This window comes from Rhincodon typus, chromosome 34, assembly GCF_021869965.1.
Source record: "Rhincodon typus isolate 14 chromosome 34, sRhiTyp1.1, whole genome shotgun sequence".
NCBI lineage: Eukaryota > Metazoa > Chordata > Chondrichthyes > Orectolobiformes > Rhincodontidae > Rhincodon > Rhincodon typus.
In genome coordinates, this window is record NC_063365.1 from 25,729,245 (window position 1) to 25,742,306 (window position 13,062).

The 13,062-nt window shown below is 41.2% G+C and overlaps 1 protein-coding gene across 1 annotated transcript in view; it reads right to left on the bottom strand.

The window, feature by feature from the left end:
• Positions 1 to 13,062, bottom strand: part of LOC109936828 (glutamate receptor ionotropic, delta-1-like) — a 581,569-nt gene that overhangs the window by 282,827 nt on the left and 285,680 nt on the right. Inside the window, exon 4 of the mRNA XM_048616211.1 lies at positions 818 to 1,023. Coding sequence (XP_048472168.1) covers positions 818 to 1,023 — 206 coding nt within the window. The remainder of the gene's footprint in view (positions 1 to 817; positions 1,024 to 13,062) is intronic.

The following is a 13,062-nucleotide window of genomic DNA, read 5'->3' on the forward strand; positions in this document are numbered from 1 at the left end:
CATGTTATTTCCAAAATCTGTGCCAGTCTTTCCTGTAGCCCTTGTCGGAACCTCTGCAGTCAGATTTCCCCTCAGCCACAGTTATTAAAGAGCCCTAATCGATGTTGTAAATATACAGCGACTGTGACCATGGTAAGTTAGTGCTGCTTTGGTTGCAGTGCTCATCACTGATTGTTTCCAAACCTTTTCCTGTTGTCCAGCTGGGTGAGTCTGGCCTCATTCATTTCCAGCATTAATTATCCGAACATAGCCAGAAAACCAACTGTGATGGTTTGTTCCACCCCACCCCATCAAATTCTCCCACCCCCCCACCCCAACTCCCACAGCGGTACCTCAAAAGGCCCCTCCCATTGGGGAGACATGCTTCAATGTCTGTTGTTTGTCATTGACATGGTTTTGTAAGTGACATCAGCCAGAAACACAATGATCCTCTTGGATGCTGAGGTATTACAGTGTCGACAACTCTCATAAATTAAAATTAAAGATTCTAACATGTCACATACTGAAGTAATATATTCTCTGTAAATTATTTCACTAACAGGCAAAAACAGTCATGAAGACATTTTTTAAAAACTACTATCTATAAAGTAAAGACCTAGCCTCCAGAAAGTTAATCTCATTGAGGGACTTGTGTCTACTCTGAGAAAGCTTTGAATTTCAAAAATGACAACTTCCTTTACCGTGAAAATCACACAAGGGACATTAGAACAATTAAAATTGGGAGCTCAGACAATTCTGACTGGTTTGGCACCTACGACATTTGTCCTTTTTAACTCTCTCCCTGTAGATCCAGCTTTGATTTGCGCTGGTCACTGACCTCATTGACAAATGTCTGGGCTCCTCGCGGGCTCAGCAGGAGGACGGCCCGGCGTAGTGTGTCTCGATAACGATTCAGCTCCTCAGTTTTCATTGTGGTGAAGAGATTGGCAAAGATTTGACTTATATTCTGATCGATTCTCTGCAGAGATACATCCAATCCCTGGCGAGAAGCTTGATCCAGGAAGCTTTGCAACCCTCGAATATCTGGCAACACAATCACAAGAAAATCTGTTGAGATTGTACAGTGAAAAATTTACAAATATCAGAAATGATCATAAGTAAACTGTGTCTGAGCCAACACACAATTTCTGGTAACTTGATGCAAGTTCTAACAATGACACTTAGCTCCATAACTTGGCAACTACTCAACCAGTCTTCCTCATGTTTCCCCTCATCATTTATTCATAGAATTTCATAGAATCCCTACAGTGTGGAAACAGGCCCTTCAGCCCAACAAGTCCACACTGATCCTCAGAGCATCCCACCCAGACCCATCCTCCCATAACCCACCTAATCTACACATCCCTGAACACTACGGGCAATTTAGCATGACCAATCCACCCAGCCTGCACATCTTTGGACTGTGGGAGGAACCTGGAGCACTCGAAGGAAACCCACGCAGACACAGGGAGAATGTGCAAACTCCACACAGAATCACCCGAGGGTGGAATCGAACCTGGGTTCTTGGCACTGTGAGGCAGCAGCGCTAACCAATGCTGCCCCATTTACTCCAACATTGACCCTGGCAGCAGCTTGCAAGGCTTTTCATTTTACTTGTTTGCAGGATTTCAAATTGTTTGTGAGAATCTGTGTCTGAATTTATCTTTTTGCCAAGGAGTGTGTTTATGGGATATTACTGAAGAAGCAGTAGCTGAACTTCCTCATTTTCTCCCTTTACTGTAGAATGTATAAATTGGTGTCATTCCTAACATTTCCAGGGAGCTTTGGCTGATGTTTGTCCCAATGGTTCCTGCTATGCTAAAATCAGAGCATCATGTGCTGTTCTATCATTTGATCAGTGTGTCATTAATGTCTAGATATTTTAATGTGTATAAAGTCAGACCAGAGGAATTTCACCTCATCACATCACATTGTGCACCTTTTTCATTTTAAGTCATTTTAATGTGTAATGACCCAGCAACCCAGGAAGGAATTCAGAAAATGTACCCTGTGTATGAACCTTACTAATTGTAAAGCTCTGCATGTTTGCCTTTCCTTTGAGGCACTGTTTATTTATGGATGTGTTTTAAAAGCCCACCAGTCCCTAAATAGAACAAAAGGGATTCATGCGTAGATATTCAGGAATCTGAATCACATCAAACTGTTAAAACACACTGCATTACACAAAGTTTATACAACAGCAGTTTAGTTTAAGATGTTGCAAGCATTCAGATTCTGTAATGTGATCTCTGAACAGTAAACTGTTCATGAGAACTGCGACAATGTTATAGTTTAAAAAGGTTATTTTGTCCTGGTTCCTTTTAAGAGAAGATTGAACAAAAGGTACCGAGCTGGCCAGTTAAGACCACTTAGGTAAACAGCTGGGAGGCCATGGGTGAATAGGTGTGGCTAGCTCTCACAGATTAGGATTTCTGGGTTTTGGTTTCTCAATAGCATTGGAAGCTGTTGTGGTCTCAACAGAGTCATAAGCTTCAGTGAATGTCTCCTGGCTGCTAATCTCTCTGAATTTTCTCTTGATGCCTTTTCCTCCTGGATTGGAGAACTGCATGTGAGAATCTGTGTCTGAATTTATCTTTTTGCCAAGGAGTGTGTTTATGGGATATTACTGTATTGGAACAGTTAATTATAATAGTTACTGTATCTGTTATTTGTTAAGTTTTCAAATAGAGTTATTATTCTAAATTCCTCTTTCTTTGGTTGTATTTTAACTACAGTGTTTAAATAAATAGTGTTTTGCTTAATGTCGAGTACTTTGACCAGTGGTACTGCATCTAGAACAGGCACTTTGCATTTGCCTTTAAAAATAAGAAAAGGTTAGGATTTAGGCTACCTTCTTAAAATATTTTGAGGGGATCTAGTCTGGTCTCATTTATAACAGGACCAATGTTCTTTTCTAACTCCATTGCACTGTGCATGATACATAATAATTGGGAAGTGCTGACTTTCTAACAACGATTATACGTAGTCAGCATATCTTGAGAATCCTCTCAAGGAAAACCAAAGGATATAGGAGCAAAAGTATGCCATTCAGCCCACTGAGTCTGCCCCATCATCCAATGAGATTATGGCTGATGTGAAATTCTCAACTCCACTTTTCTGTCCTTTCCCCATAACCCTTGATTCCCTTACTGAATAAAAACCTGTCTCTCACAGCCTTGAATTTGCTTAATGACCCAACGTCTGTAGTTGTTTGCGATAAAGAATTCCACAGAAGAGATTCCTCCTCAGCTCTGAGTTAAAAGGGTGATTCCTTATTCTGAGATGGTGTCCTCTGGTCCTTGACTCTTCCACAAGTGGAAGCAAACTACATTGGAAATAATTGTGGCCCCAGCACTAATCCCTGCGGCACTCTGCTAGTCACAGGTTACCATCCTAAAAATGTTCCCCTTACCCCAACACTCTATCTTCTGTTAGTTAAGCAATTCCCTATCCATGCTAATATGCTACCTCTAAAGACAGGAGAGGCTTGACTTAAAAATGCCAGAACAGTTCAGGTTAGTTCACTTCGAGATGCCTTGGTTTTGAATAAAATAGAAAATTCTAGAAATATACAGTGAACCGCTCTGTAACAACAATTTGTATTTGAATTGCAACTTTACTGTCAGAAAACATACCAAGTACATCACAGGGTCACCATCTTAGGATAAGGAGTATGCCTTTGGGGACTGAGATGAGGAGAAATTTCTTCATCTGCCCAGTGGTAAGTGTGTGGAAATTCTCTGCCACAGGAAACTGATGAGGCCAAAACATTGAAGACTTTCAAGAAAGGTGCTGATATATCAAAGGATACATGTGAAAATAGGAACAGGGGACTGAGTAGGATGATCTTCCAAAATCATATTGAATGTTGCAGCAGGCTCAACGGGCTGAATAGCCTATTCCTGCTCCTATTCTCAATGTTTCAATATCGGAGCATTATCAACCAAAATATGACACTCAGCTGAATAAGGAATTGTTAGGTCACATGACCAAGGGTTTGGTCAAAGGTAGGTTTTAAGAAATGTCTCGAAGGAGGAAAGTGAGGTGGCGAGATTGGAGGGGATGAGCTATCCCAGGCAAGTAAAGAAGGTGGTGAAGTGATTCAATATCCCAGGGAGAGATGGAGGGAAGGGGTGTCAAAGTTGTGGAACTAGAGGAGAGGCAGACATTTGGCCATGGCTGCTAAAAATGATGATTTTAACAACAAAATGCTGCTCAACTGGCCACCAATAGGTCAATTGGAAAAGGGGTGTGAGAAAAATGTGATTTGGGTCAAGTTAAGACAGCAGATTTTTGGACAACCTTGTCGTTTGATGAAGATTAAATGTGGGAAACCAGCCAGGACTGCATTGGGATAGTCCAGTCAATAGGAAATAAAGGTTTATTGGTAATAAAGGTCTCTCAGTACTAAGGGGGTGAATGAGTGCTTCAGCAGCTGACAAGTTGAGGTGGGTCCCAGTTAGGAGATGTTATAGAGATGGAAACAGGCAGTCATGGTGATGACACAGAGAAAACGCTGCAGCATCTCTCAATCAGATTAACGATCCCTCTCGTTAGGCAACGAGGTGACAGGTTGTTCTGGTCATTTCTGTTCATTTACACTTATTAAAACATTTTGTTTCAGGGAAAATACTGACTGCACGATTCCTTTTCTTAAAGCTGTTATTTTTGCGTTTTTTTTAATACTTTGAGATGCAGTCTCAGCGGGAGCACAGTCCTGAATCCAACTGAATTGGATTGATGCTGTGATTGGTGGTTGTATTTGACTCATTGGCAGGAGCAAGGTCGCTGATGAGGTGCAAAAACTATTTTCATTTCTGTGAGACCATCCAATCGCATGCCAGCCACACTTTTTCTGAATTACAGTTTATTGCACTGCTTTGCACAACCATTCCATATTCAGCCAACTGATTAATTCTGCAAGTGCCCAGGGGCAATCTGAGCTGAGCAAACCAGTCTTCAGAATTCAGTATGTTATACAGTGCTCACAATACAGTAAAATATAATGCACTACTCTACTCTTTATGAAGGCAAGCTAATGAGCTTTGACTTCTTGTCTCCTTTTAACAATATTAATTTATCTTAGTCTGGGCTTATTCTACCTCTCTCTATTCTAGGCTAGGTGCTGGAGCTTTCTTCTGAATCTAACCCACACTGACTGACCTTGAAATGATTGAGATGCAACAAACAAAATTTTAAAGAGAAACCTTTCAACACAAGTTGTTCTCCCTAATCCGCTGAGCACTTAACCAAACACATGAGGGAATTCTGTTATACACCTTTCACGCTTACTCTGCACACCTACACATCATATTCCCTTCACTAGACATCAGCCAGCCAAGGCTTGACATTTAAAACGAAATTGAAGCATTCACAAATCTACTTCACAACAGAATTTCATCTCTTAATCAACCGCAGTTATGTGTTTTCATCACTATTTGCTCCAATTGATTTCTGGTCTCTGAATGTTGGAAATAATCCCTCTTTAGAGTCTTTCGAGAGACTGCTGAGAACAGTGCCATGGTAGACAATAGCTGACTCTCTAGCGCTGCCATGAAATGCCGTCCACAGAATGCCAATCCGTACAATTAGCTCCTCACTAATTAGGTCCTATCTCTTTACAGACAATACAACAATACATAACACACACCTACCATTGCCAGAAATGTCTGCAGGTTGTAACAACTACATTCTGTAGCTCATAATTGTTCCAGAGTTTCACTTTCATTGTTGCAACTAGTTTTGCCTCACATGTCTCCTTCCCCATCAGAATGAGTTTCTACCCAGTGGAAATGCTGACCCTTTGTGAATGCTGCAGGCCATTTATAATGACAGCTGAACAAATATGATGAAGACAAGGCAGCCACTTTAAGCGCTGCACCAGTGAGAGGTGGGTATGTAAAGTAATGATTGAGTTATGCAAATACATCTCCATTAGAATGATTTTTTTTGTTTACTTTAAATAGTTTAAACATTATGCAACTTATAATTACTCACAAAAGAAATGAATGAAAATAAAAATTCAACAGATAGTTTGCTAATCTTTAACTTTCCTGTGAGTCTGACTATGTTAGTGATATCCCTAATTGGGTCTTTGTTGTATTTTTGTCTCACTTTGTGAAGAACTTCAACTTGACTAAAAGGAAACAAGAAGAACAACCTTTTTGTCATGTATTCAACACAGTTAGGAATAAGAAACAGACTTTACAAAAGGGACCCTATTTTATGCAGTGTGACGAGGGTGTTGATTGGATGGGCCATCTTGGTCTGGAGATACAGCAAGAACAGTTAACTGTCAATCTTAATTCTCAGAGCAGGTAAGTCAATTCTGATTGGTCACTGTGTTGCCATGGAAATGCAGCTGAGATTGGCAATTTCCATCTTTTTACCATGAAAAAGATGCAATACTTGGACAAATTCCTTTTGCCTGCATAAATCCCAGCCCTGTTTTACAGCATATATAGGAATTGCAACATATATATTGATCGGTGAATGTAGGTTTTGGTAGACAGTGAAAGAACATTGAGATGTTTAATTAGCAATGGGCTGAAGGGTTATGGGGATCAGGCAGGAAAGTGGAGTTGAGAACGAGATGAGATCAGCCATGATGGTATTAAATGGCAGTAGCAGTCTCGAGGGGCTGAATGACCTACTCCTGCTATTAGGTCTGATGTTCTTAAGCGTGTTTGATTGCTCCATTTCAATGATAAAAGTGAGCACAGGATGGAGCTTATAAAGACGTATAAATAATTTGTTTGATGCAACTGTGAATTCAAATATTGCAAACTGGTCATGTACATATTCAAAATATGGAAGGAGGAGGGGCTTAGTGGTCAATCCATTGAAAACATGTTCCTCATTGAAGATATGAGCAAGAGCAGGGCCTAAAGGGGATTCCAAGGCAATGCCATCTGTTTAGGCAAAAGGAGTGTTATTGAAACCAAACTCTGCTGCTTGAGTTGCTAAATTCATGCGTTTGACGAACAGAGATTCAGACACAGTTGACACATGTAGTGATATAGTGACATAGTTCAGATGTCAATGGCTTCTTTGAGAGGGATGCTGGTAAGTAAGCTACAGTATGAAAAAGCATGATGTGGCGATGCAGGTGTTGGACTAGGGTGAACAAAGTCAGAAGTAACACAACACCAGGTTATAGTCCAGTGTAGAGCTGGAGGTGCACAACGGGTCAGGCAGCATCAGAGGAGCAGGAAAGTTGACATTTCGGGTCAGAGATGGTTTCTGAAGAAGGATCGAAACGTCAACTTCCCTGCTCCTCTGATGCTGCCTGACCCACTGTGTTCCTCCAGCTCCACACTGTGTTATCTCTGACTCCAGAATCTGCACTTTTTGCTATCTCTGACCAGGTTATAGTCCAATGAGATTTAATTGAAATCACAAGCTTTCAGAGTGTTGCTCCTTCATCAGGTGAAGTCTTAATATGAAGATTATGAATGGTCTCAGTGGAACCCATTTAGTACTGACTGCAACAGCTCACATAACTATTTTGCCAATTCATGTTGAGCAAAGTCAGCCAGTTATTGTATTGGTATGTCTGGGCCAGCTCATGCATGTGTGGATGCAGTGAACACTGATGTTGAATTCTATCCTATAAAACATCAGATAGTTCGCAAGTTCAATTGCATTTCTGCTGCTCACCATTGAGTCTAGCTGTGCCAACATGTGTAGTGACCAATTCGATGGATATAAACTTACAACAATCACTGAACACAGTGTGCTTTTTGTCAATGCAGCCATGTCTGTTGAGTATGACTGCCCCAGTCCCTTTGTCAGGTTTGCAAAATTATATATCAGTGTTTGCCTTGAGTTGGTGTAATGATACCAACCATTCAGATCATCAAACAAGGCGTCCCATTCATTGGCAGGCAGGCTCCCAGTGTGTGCTAACTTGCATGTGCTAGAATCAGTATGTAATTCACTGATTCATAGATTAATGCAGACAAATGGAATTTGTACATAAAAAGGAGTCATGGAGATTGCCAATCTCCTCTGCATTTTCATGGTAACATCTTGAGTTAATCTGCCTAGTCATAAAATTAAGATTGACATTTAAGTGTTCTTGGGTATTTCCATGCCATTGATGGCCGAACACATCAGCACAACCCCTTCTCATGCCTGTATAAAATAGTGTCCTTTTTTTGCAAGGCTGTTTCTTACTCCACAGTAATGAGTGCAAGATCAGAAGCTTCAACATCATCTATCCTTCAAAACAATGGTTATATTCTTTTATATCTGGGACAATTGCACATGAAAGATCAAATTAGGAATATCAACAACATAGTTAGGCTCACAGGAAAGGATAGAAAATAAGAATTGAATAATATTAAAACTGCCAGAAGGAAGAACACAATTAGAATTAACTAACATAGAAGAAATGAGAAGGAATTTGAAAACTCAATGCAAGAATGCACTGTATATCAATATGAAGTCAGGTAGATATTAGACCTTATGAACATAAAAGGCAGGAAATGAGCCTTTGGTTCATCCAGTCTGTCCTGATTTGCCATAACTTGAGAGCCAGGGTGGTGGGTAGAGATAGTGTGGAGAGAAACCCTTAGTCTTTGCCTCTATGAGTAAGGGCCTTGATAGGACAGCACATAGGATGCTGCACAACAGGTTCAATTTACATTCCAGAAGCAAAGGACAGCTACAGCAAGCTGTTAAAACAAACCAAGGGACTGCCCTTTCAATCACTAGAAAATTAGGAGGTTTAACAAAAGCATCAAACCGCATCTGGTGAGAGATAAGGTGGTAAAATCAAGATTACACCCACAGCCCCACGCCTCCTTCTAAGTCCCACAACTACACCCAAAGTCTCCAAAGACAGATTCGAGGTACAATCAATGTCATGATACTATACATCAGAAACTCAACAGCTCACTCTGTGGAGATGGGGTGGCATCCACTGTTCACAATCCCCAAGTCAACCTCCTGATTTACAGGCAGCTCCAGTGAGAGGCTGAGCTGAAGACAGGTGCCTCTCATGTGAATAATATTCGATCCAGTTGGTCTACACCATCCAACAGGCAGTTTCAGAGTGGTACTGGCAAAGAGGTTACAGATTCATTTTTCACCTAATGGTGGATAACATGGCAGATTCTATTTAGGGCACTGAGTACAACACTCAAGAAGCCTGACATCATCCAGAACAAAGCAGCCCTCTTGATGGCACTACATCCACAAATATCCATTCCCTTCACCACCGCCCTCAGTAGCAGCAATGTACACTATCTACAAGATGAAGAAATTCACCAAGGTTCCTCAGGCAGCACCTGCCAAACCCAAAATAGTTTCCATTCTGGAAGGCCAGGTGCTGTAGATAAATGGGAACTCCACCCTCTGCAAGTTCCCCTCCAAGCCACTCACCATTCTGACTTGGAAATGCTTCGCCGTTCCTTCACTGTCACTGGGTCAACATCCTGTAATTTCCTCCCTAAGGGCATTGTGGGTCAACCCACCAGGTGGACTGGAGCGGTTCAAGAAGGCAGCTCACCACCACCTTCTCAAAGGCAACTAGGGATGAACAAAAGTGCTGGCTCAGCCAGTGATGCCCATGTCCCATGAATAAATAAAAACAAAATCACCACTTACCAGTGTTGGCAACGAGAGAAGAGGTTCATTTTTTGTTGTGCAACTGTATGATGTAACTGGAGCACAGTTTCAGGAAATATTCCTGTTAAAAGCCAGCAGTTTCATCTGTTGTATTTAATTGCACTCTAAGGCCAGAGAACATTGACCCAGTTTGGAATAAGAAAGAGATTAGCTCAAACTCTGTGGTTTTCACTTGTTTGTCAATGATTTGGAAATGGAAGCAAAGCTGCAGTTGTTTCTGAGAAATTAATACATTGTCAAGTCAGAGTTATCCACTGTTGTGACAACGATGATAATCAACATTTTAACATGAAAAGGAATTTGATGTTTATTGACCTTTATTTGTATGCAGGTGCATCAGTATCACATTGTGATGGGAACCTTTCTGTTTCGAGATGCACACTGTCCTCTCAAGATATAAGCTGACAAATAATTTGTATGCAGTACATGACAGGTTTGATAAAAGGCAAAAATCAGACATAAAACTATTATACCATTACTTTATATCCACCTCCTTGGACATGACGCATTTTAGCTCCAGTTGTAACCCTCATTCACATCACTCACCCTGACGTTTTCAATATTCTCCTCATCAGGTCCAGAGACTGACTCAACACAATCATTAATTTAACCCTACTTTCTCCAACCACATCACACCCTATCAGTTATCATTCCTAACCTCTGCTGCCTCTCAATCCTGAAGGCCCTGATTTCAAGATCTTCGTTTATATTCAACAATATCTTCTGGACCATGATTCAAATGATGCAATGTCCACTCGCACTCCATGCTCCACCACTAGCAGTAGTTCCTTCAATCACCTTTGGAATTCTTCAATTACCCAATTACATCCTTTATAATAGACTCTCAGAGTTTCCCAATAATGGGTGTTAAGCTTACTAGCCAATAGTCACCTTTTTTGATCAAAGGAACAAAGGCTGACAAGTGGCAAGTAACATTCATGTCACACAAATGCCAGGCAATGTCCATCTCCAATCATTGCCCCTTGACACTCAAGGACATTAGCATTGCTGAATTCCCTACTTTCAACATCCTGGAGCTTAGCATTGACCAGAAACTGGACTGGTCATATGAATACTGTGGCTATAAAAGCAGGTCAGAGGCTGGGAATCCTTCAGTGAGTAGATTACCTCTCTACTCCTCAAAGTCTGTCCACCATCTACAAGGTACAAGTCAAGAGTGCTATGGAATACTCCCCACTTACCTGGATGAGTGCAGCTTCAACAACATTCAAGAAGCTTGACACCATCCAGGACAAAGCAGCCGCTTGATTGGCACCACATTTGCAAACATCCAATCCCTCCACCATCGATGCTCAGTAGCAACAGAATGTGCCATCTTCAACAATTATTCCCTTCATCAGGAGATACTCATTTCAGCATTGTGTCATATCTATAAAATGCAGAAATTCATAAAGGATCCTCAGACAGCACCTTCCAAACCCACAACCACTTCCATCTAGAAGGACAAGGGCAGCAAATACATGAGAACACCACAACCTTCCCCTCCTAGACACTCACCATCCTGACTTGAAAATATATCACTGCTCCTTAAGTGTCATTGGAACAAAATCCTTGAATTCCCTCCCTAACAGCATTGCAGATGCCCCTACACTAAATGGACTGCAATGGTTCAAGAAGGCCGTTCACAATAAACGCTGCCCAGCCAGTGACATCAACATCCTGGGAGCAGATACAGAGAAGACTGTCTCTGCCTGATTATGATAGTATGGACAGATTAGGTGCTGATGGAGTGGAAGAGACCAAACCATGTTCAAAGCCCTAAGCAAGTTTTGGAAATCGCCTAAGTCAAAGGTGCCCATGAAAACACATTTCTACAATCCTGCCATTTGTTTAATTTAATCCTCATGAAGCCAGGGTCCCTCCAGCGTGAGTCCTGCTTCCTGTCCCAGTTCTGTGCGACAGGTACCATTCTCCCAGACAAGGTCTGAAACTCAATCATGCAACATCAAGGACCCTCTGCCAGTTGGAAAATTCAGCCAGTAATCCCAGTGTGAAGTGAATAGTACTTGGTTGAAAGAAAGTTAAATCTAATTTTCAAAAATAAATAGGGAATGCATAAAGTCTGGAATAGAAATGGCTTCAGGCCATAATTGAATGCTAGTAATGGACACAGGGACACATAGGAACTTACAGTAAAGCACTTCAATTGAATAAGTTGACCTATGGCTTCATGTTTCAATCAACTTACCTCTCCTTAATTACAGCCCTGTACTCTCAGCTTGTCTATTACCTCGCATCATTCTCCACCATCCACTGTATTCCTTTCTCTATACCTTTAAATAATAACACTTATACAACACAAAGTGAATTTATATTCCCTTCAATGTCAACATGCAGGAGATCTTGATGACGAATTATAGTTTGTTATACAAGATTAGGTTTTCCAATGAAACCATGGGGATTTCAACCGGATTCTGAGTCAAGTACTTCTGTTCTGATTGTAATTTTTTATCATTGATTCTCAGGGGTGACTTAGACTCAAAAGCTTTCTAAATGTCTCCTTACTCACCAGAGACAGGACAGAAATCTGGAGTAGAAATGATGATGTTCTAACTAGGAGTCTAATTTTTAATTATAACAATATTAAGTAGAGAGAATTCAGCTGCTAAGAGTTATTGCACAGTTAATGCCTTAACGAAGAAATGATAAAAATACAAAAAGGGATAGAAAAGTGAGGGCAAAGGTTAATCTGTGCAAAGGGTTTTATATAATATTTACCTTCATAGTATCCGCTTCTGCTTATTTTCAATGGCATATAGCAACATTAAAAATAGGAGCAAGAGTAGGCCATTCAGCCCTTCATGCCTGCTTCATCATTCAATTTGATCACAGCTGATCATCCAACTCAGTCCCCTGTTCCCATTTCCTCCTTTGGATCCCTTTAGCCCTAAATATTTTTTCTAAGTGGGAGGTGATGGCCTAGTGGTATTATCACTGGACTATAATCTAGACACCCAGGTTCAACACTTGCCCTTAGCACATGGTGGAATTTGGATTTAATTAAAATTCTGGGATTAAGAGTTAGTGATGACCAGGAAACGGTTGCTGATTGTTGGGAAAAATCCTTCTGGTTCATTAATAACCTTTAGACAAGAAAGTTTGCCATCCTTACCTGGTCTGGGCTACATGTGATCCAGACCCACAGCAATACAATTGACTCTCAAGTGCACTCTGGGCAAATTAGGGATGGGCAATAAACGCTGCCCTGGCCAGGGATGTCCATGACCCACAAATGAATAAATAAAACAAACTGGTTTGCTTCATTTTCCTGAGTGTGACAGGCCCGGTGTTAGGGTGTGAACGGCCCGGTGTTAGGGTGTGAACGGCCCGGTGTTAGGGTGTGAACGGCCCGGTGTTAGGGTGTGAACGGCCCGGTGTTAGAGTGCGAACGGCCCGGTGTTAGGGTGCGAACGGCCCGGTGTTAGGGTG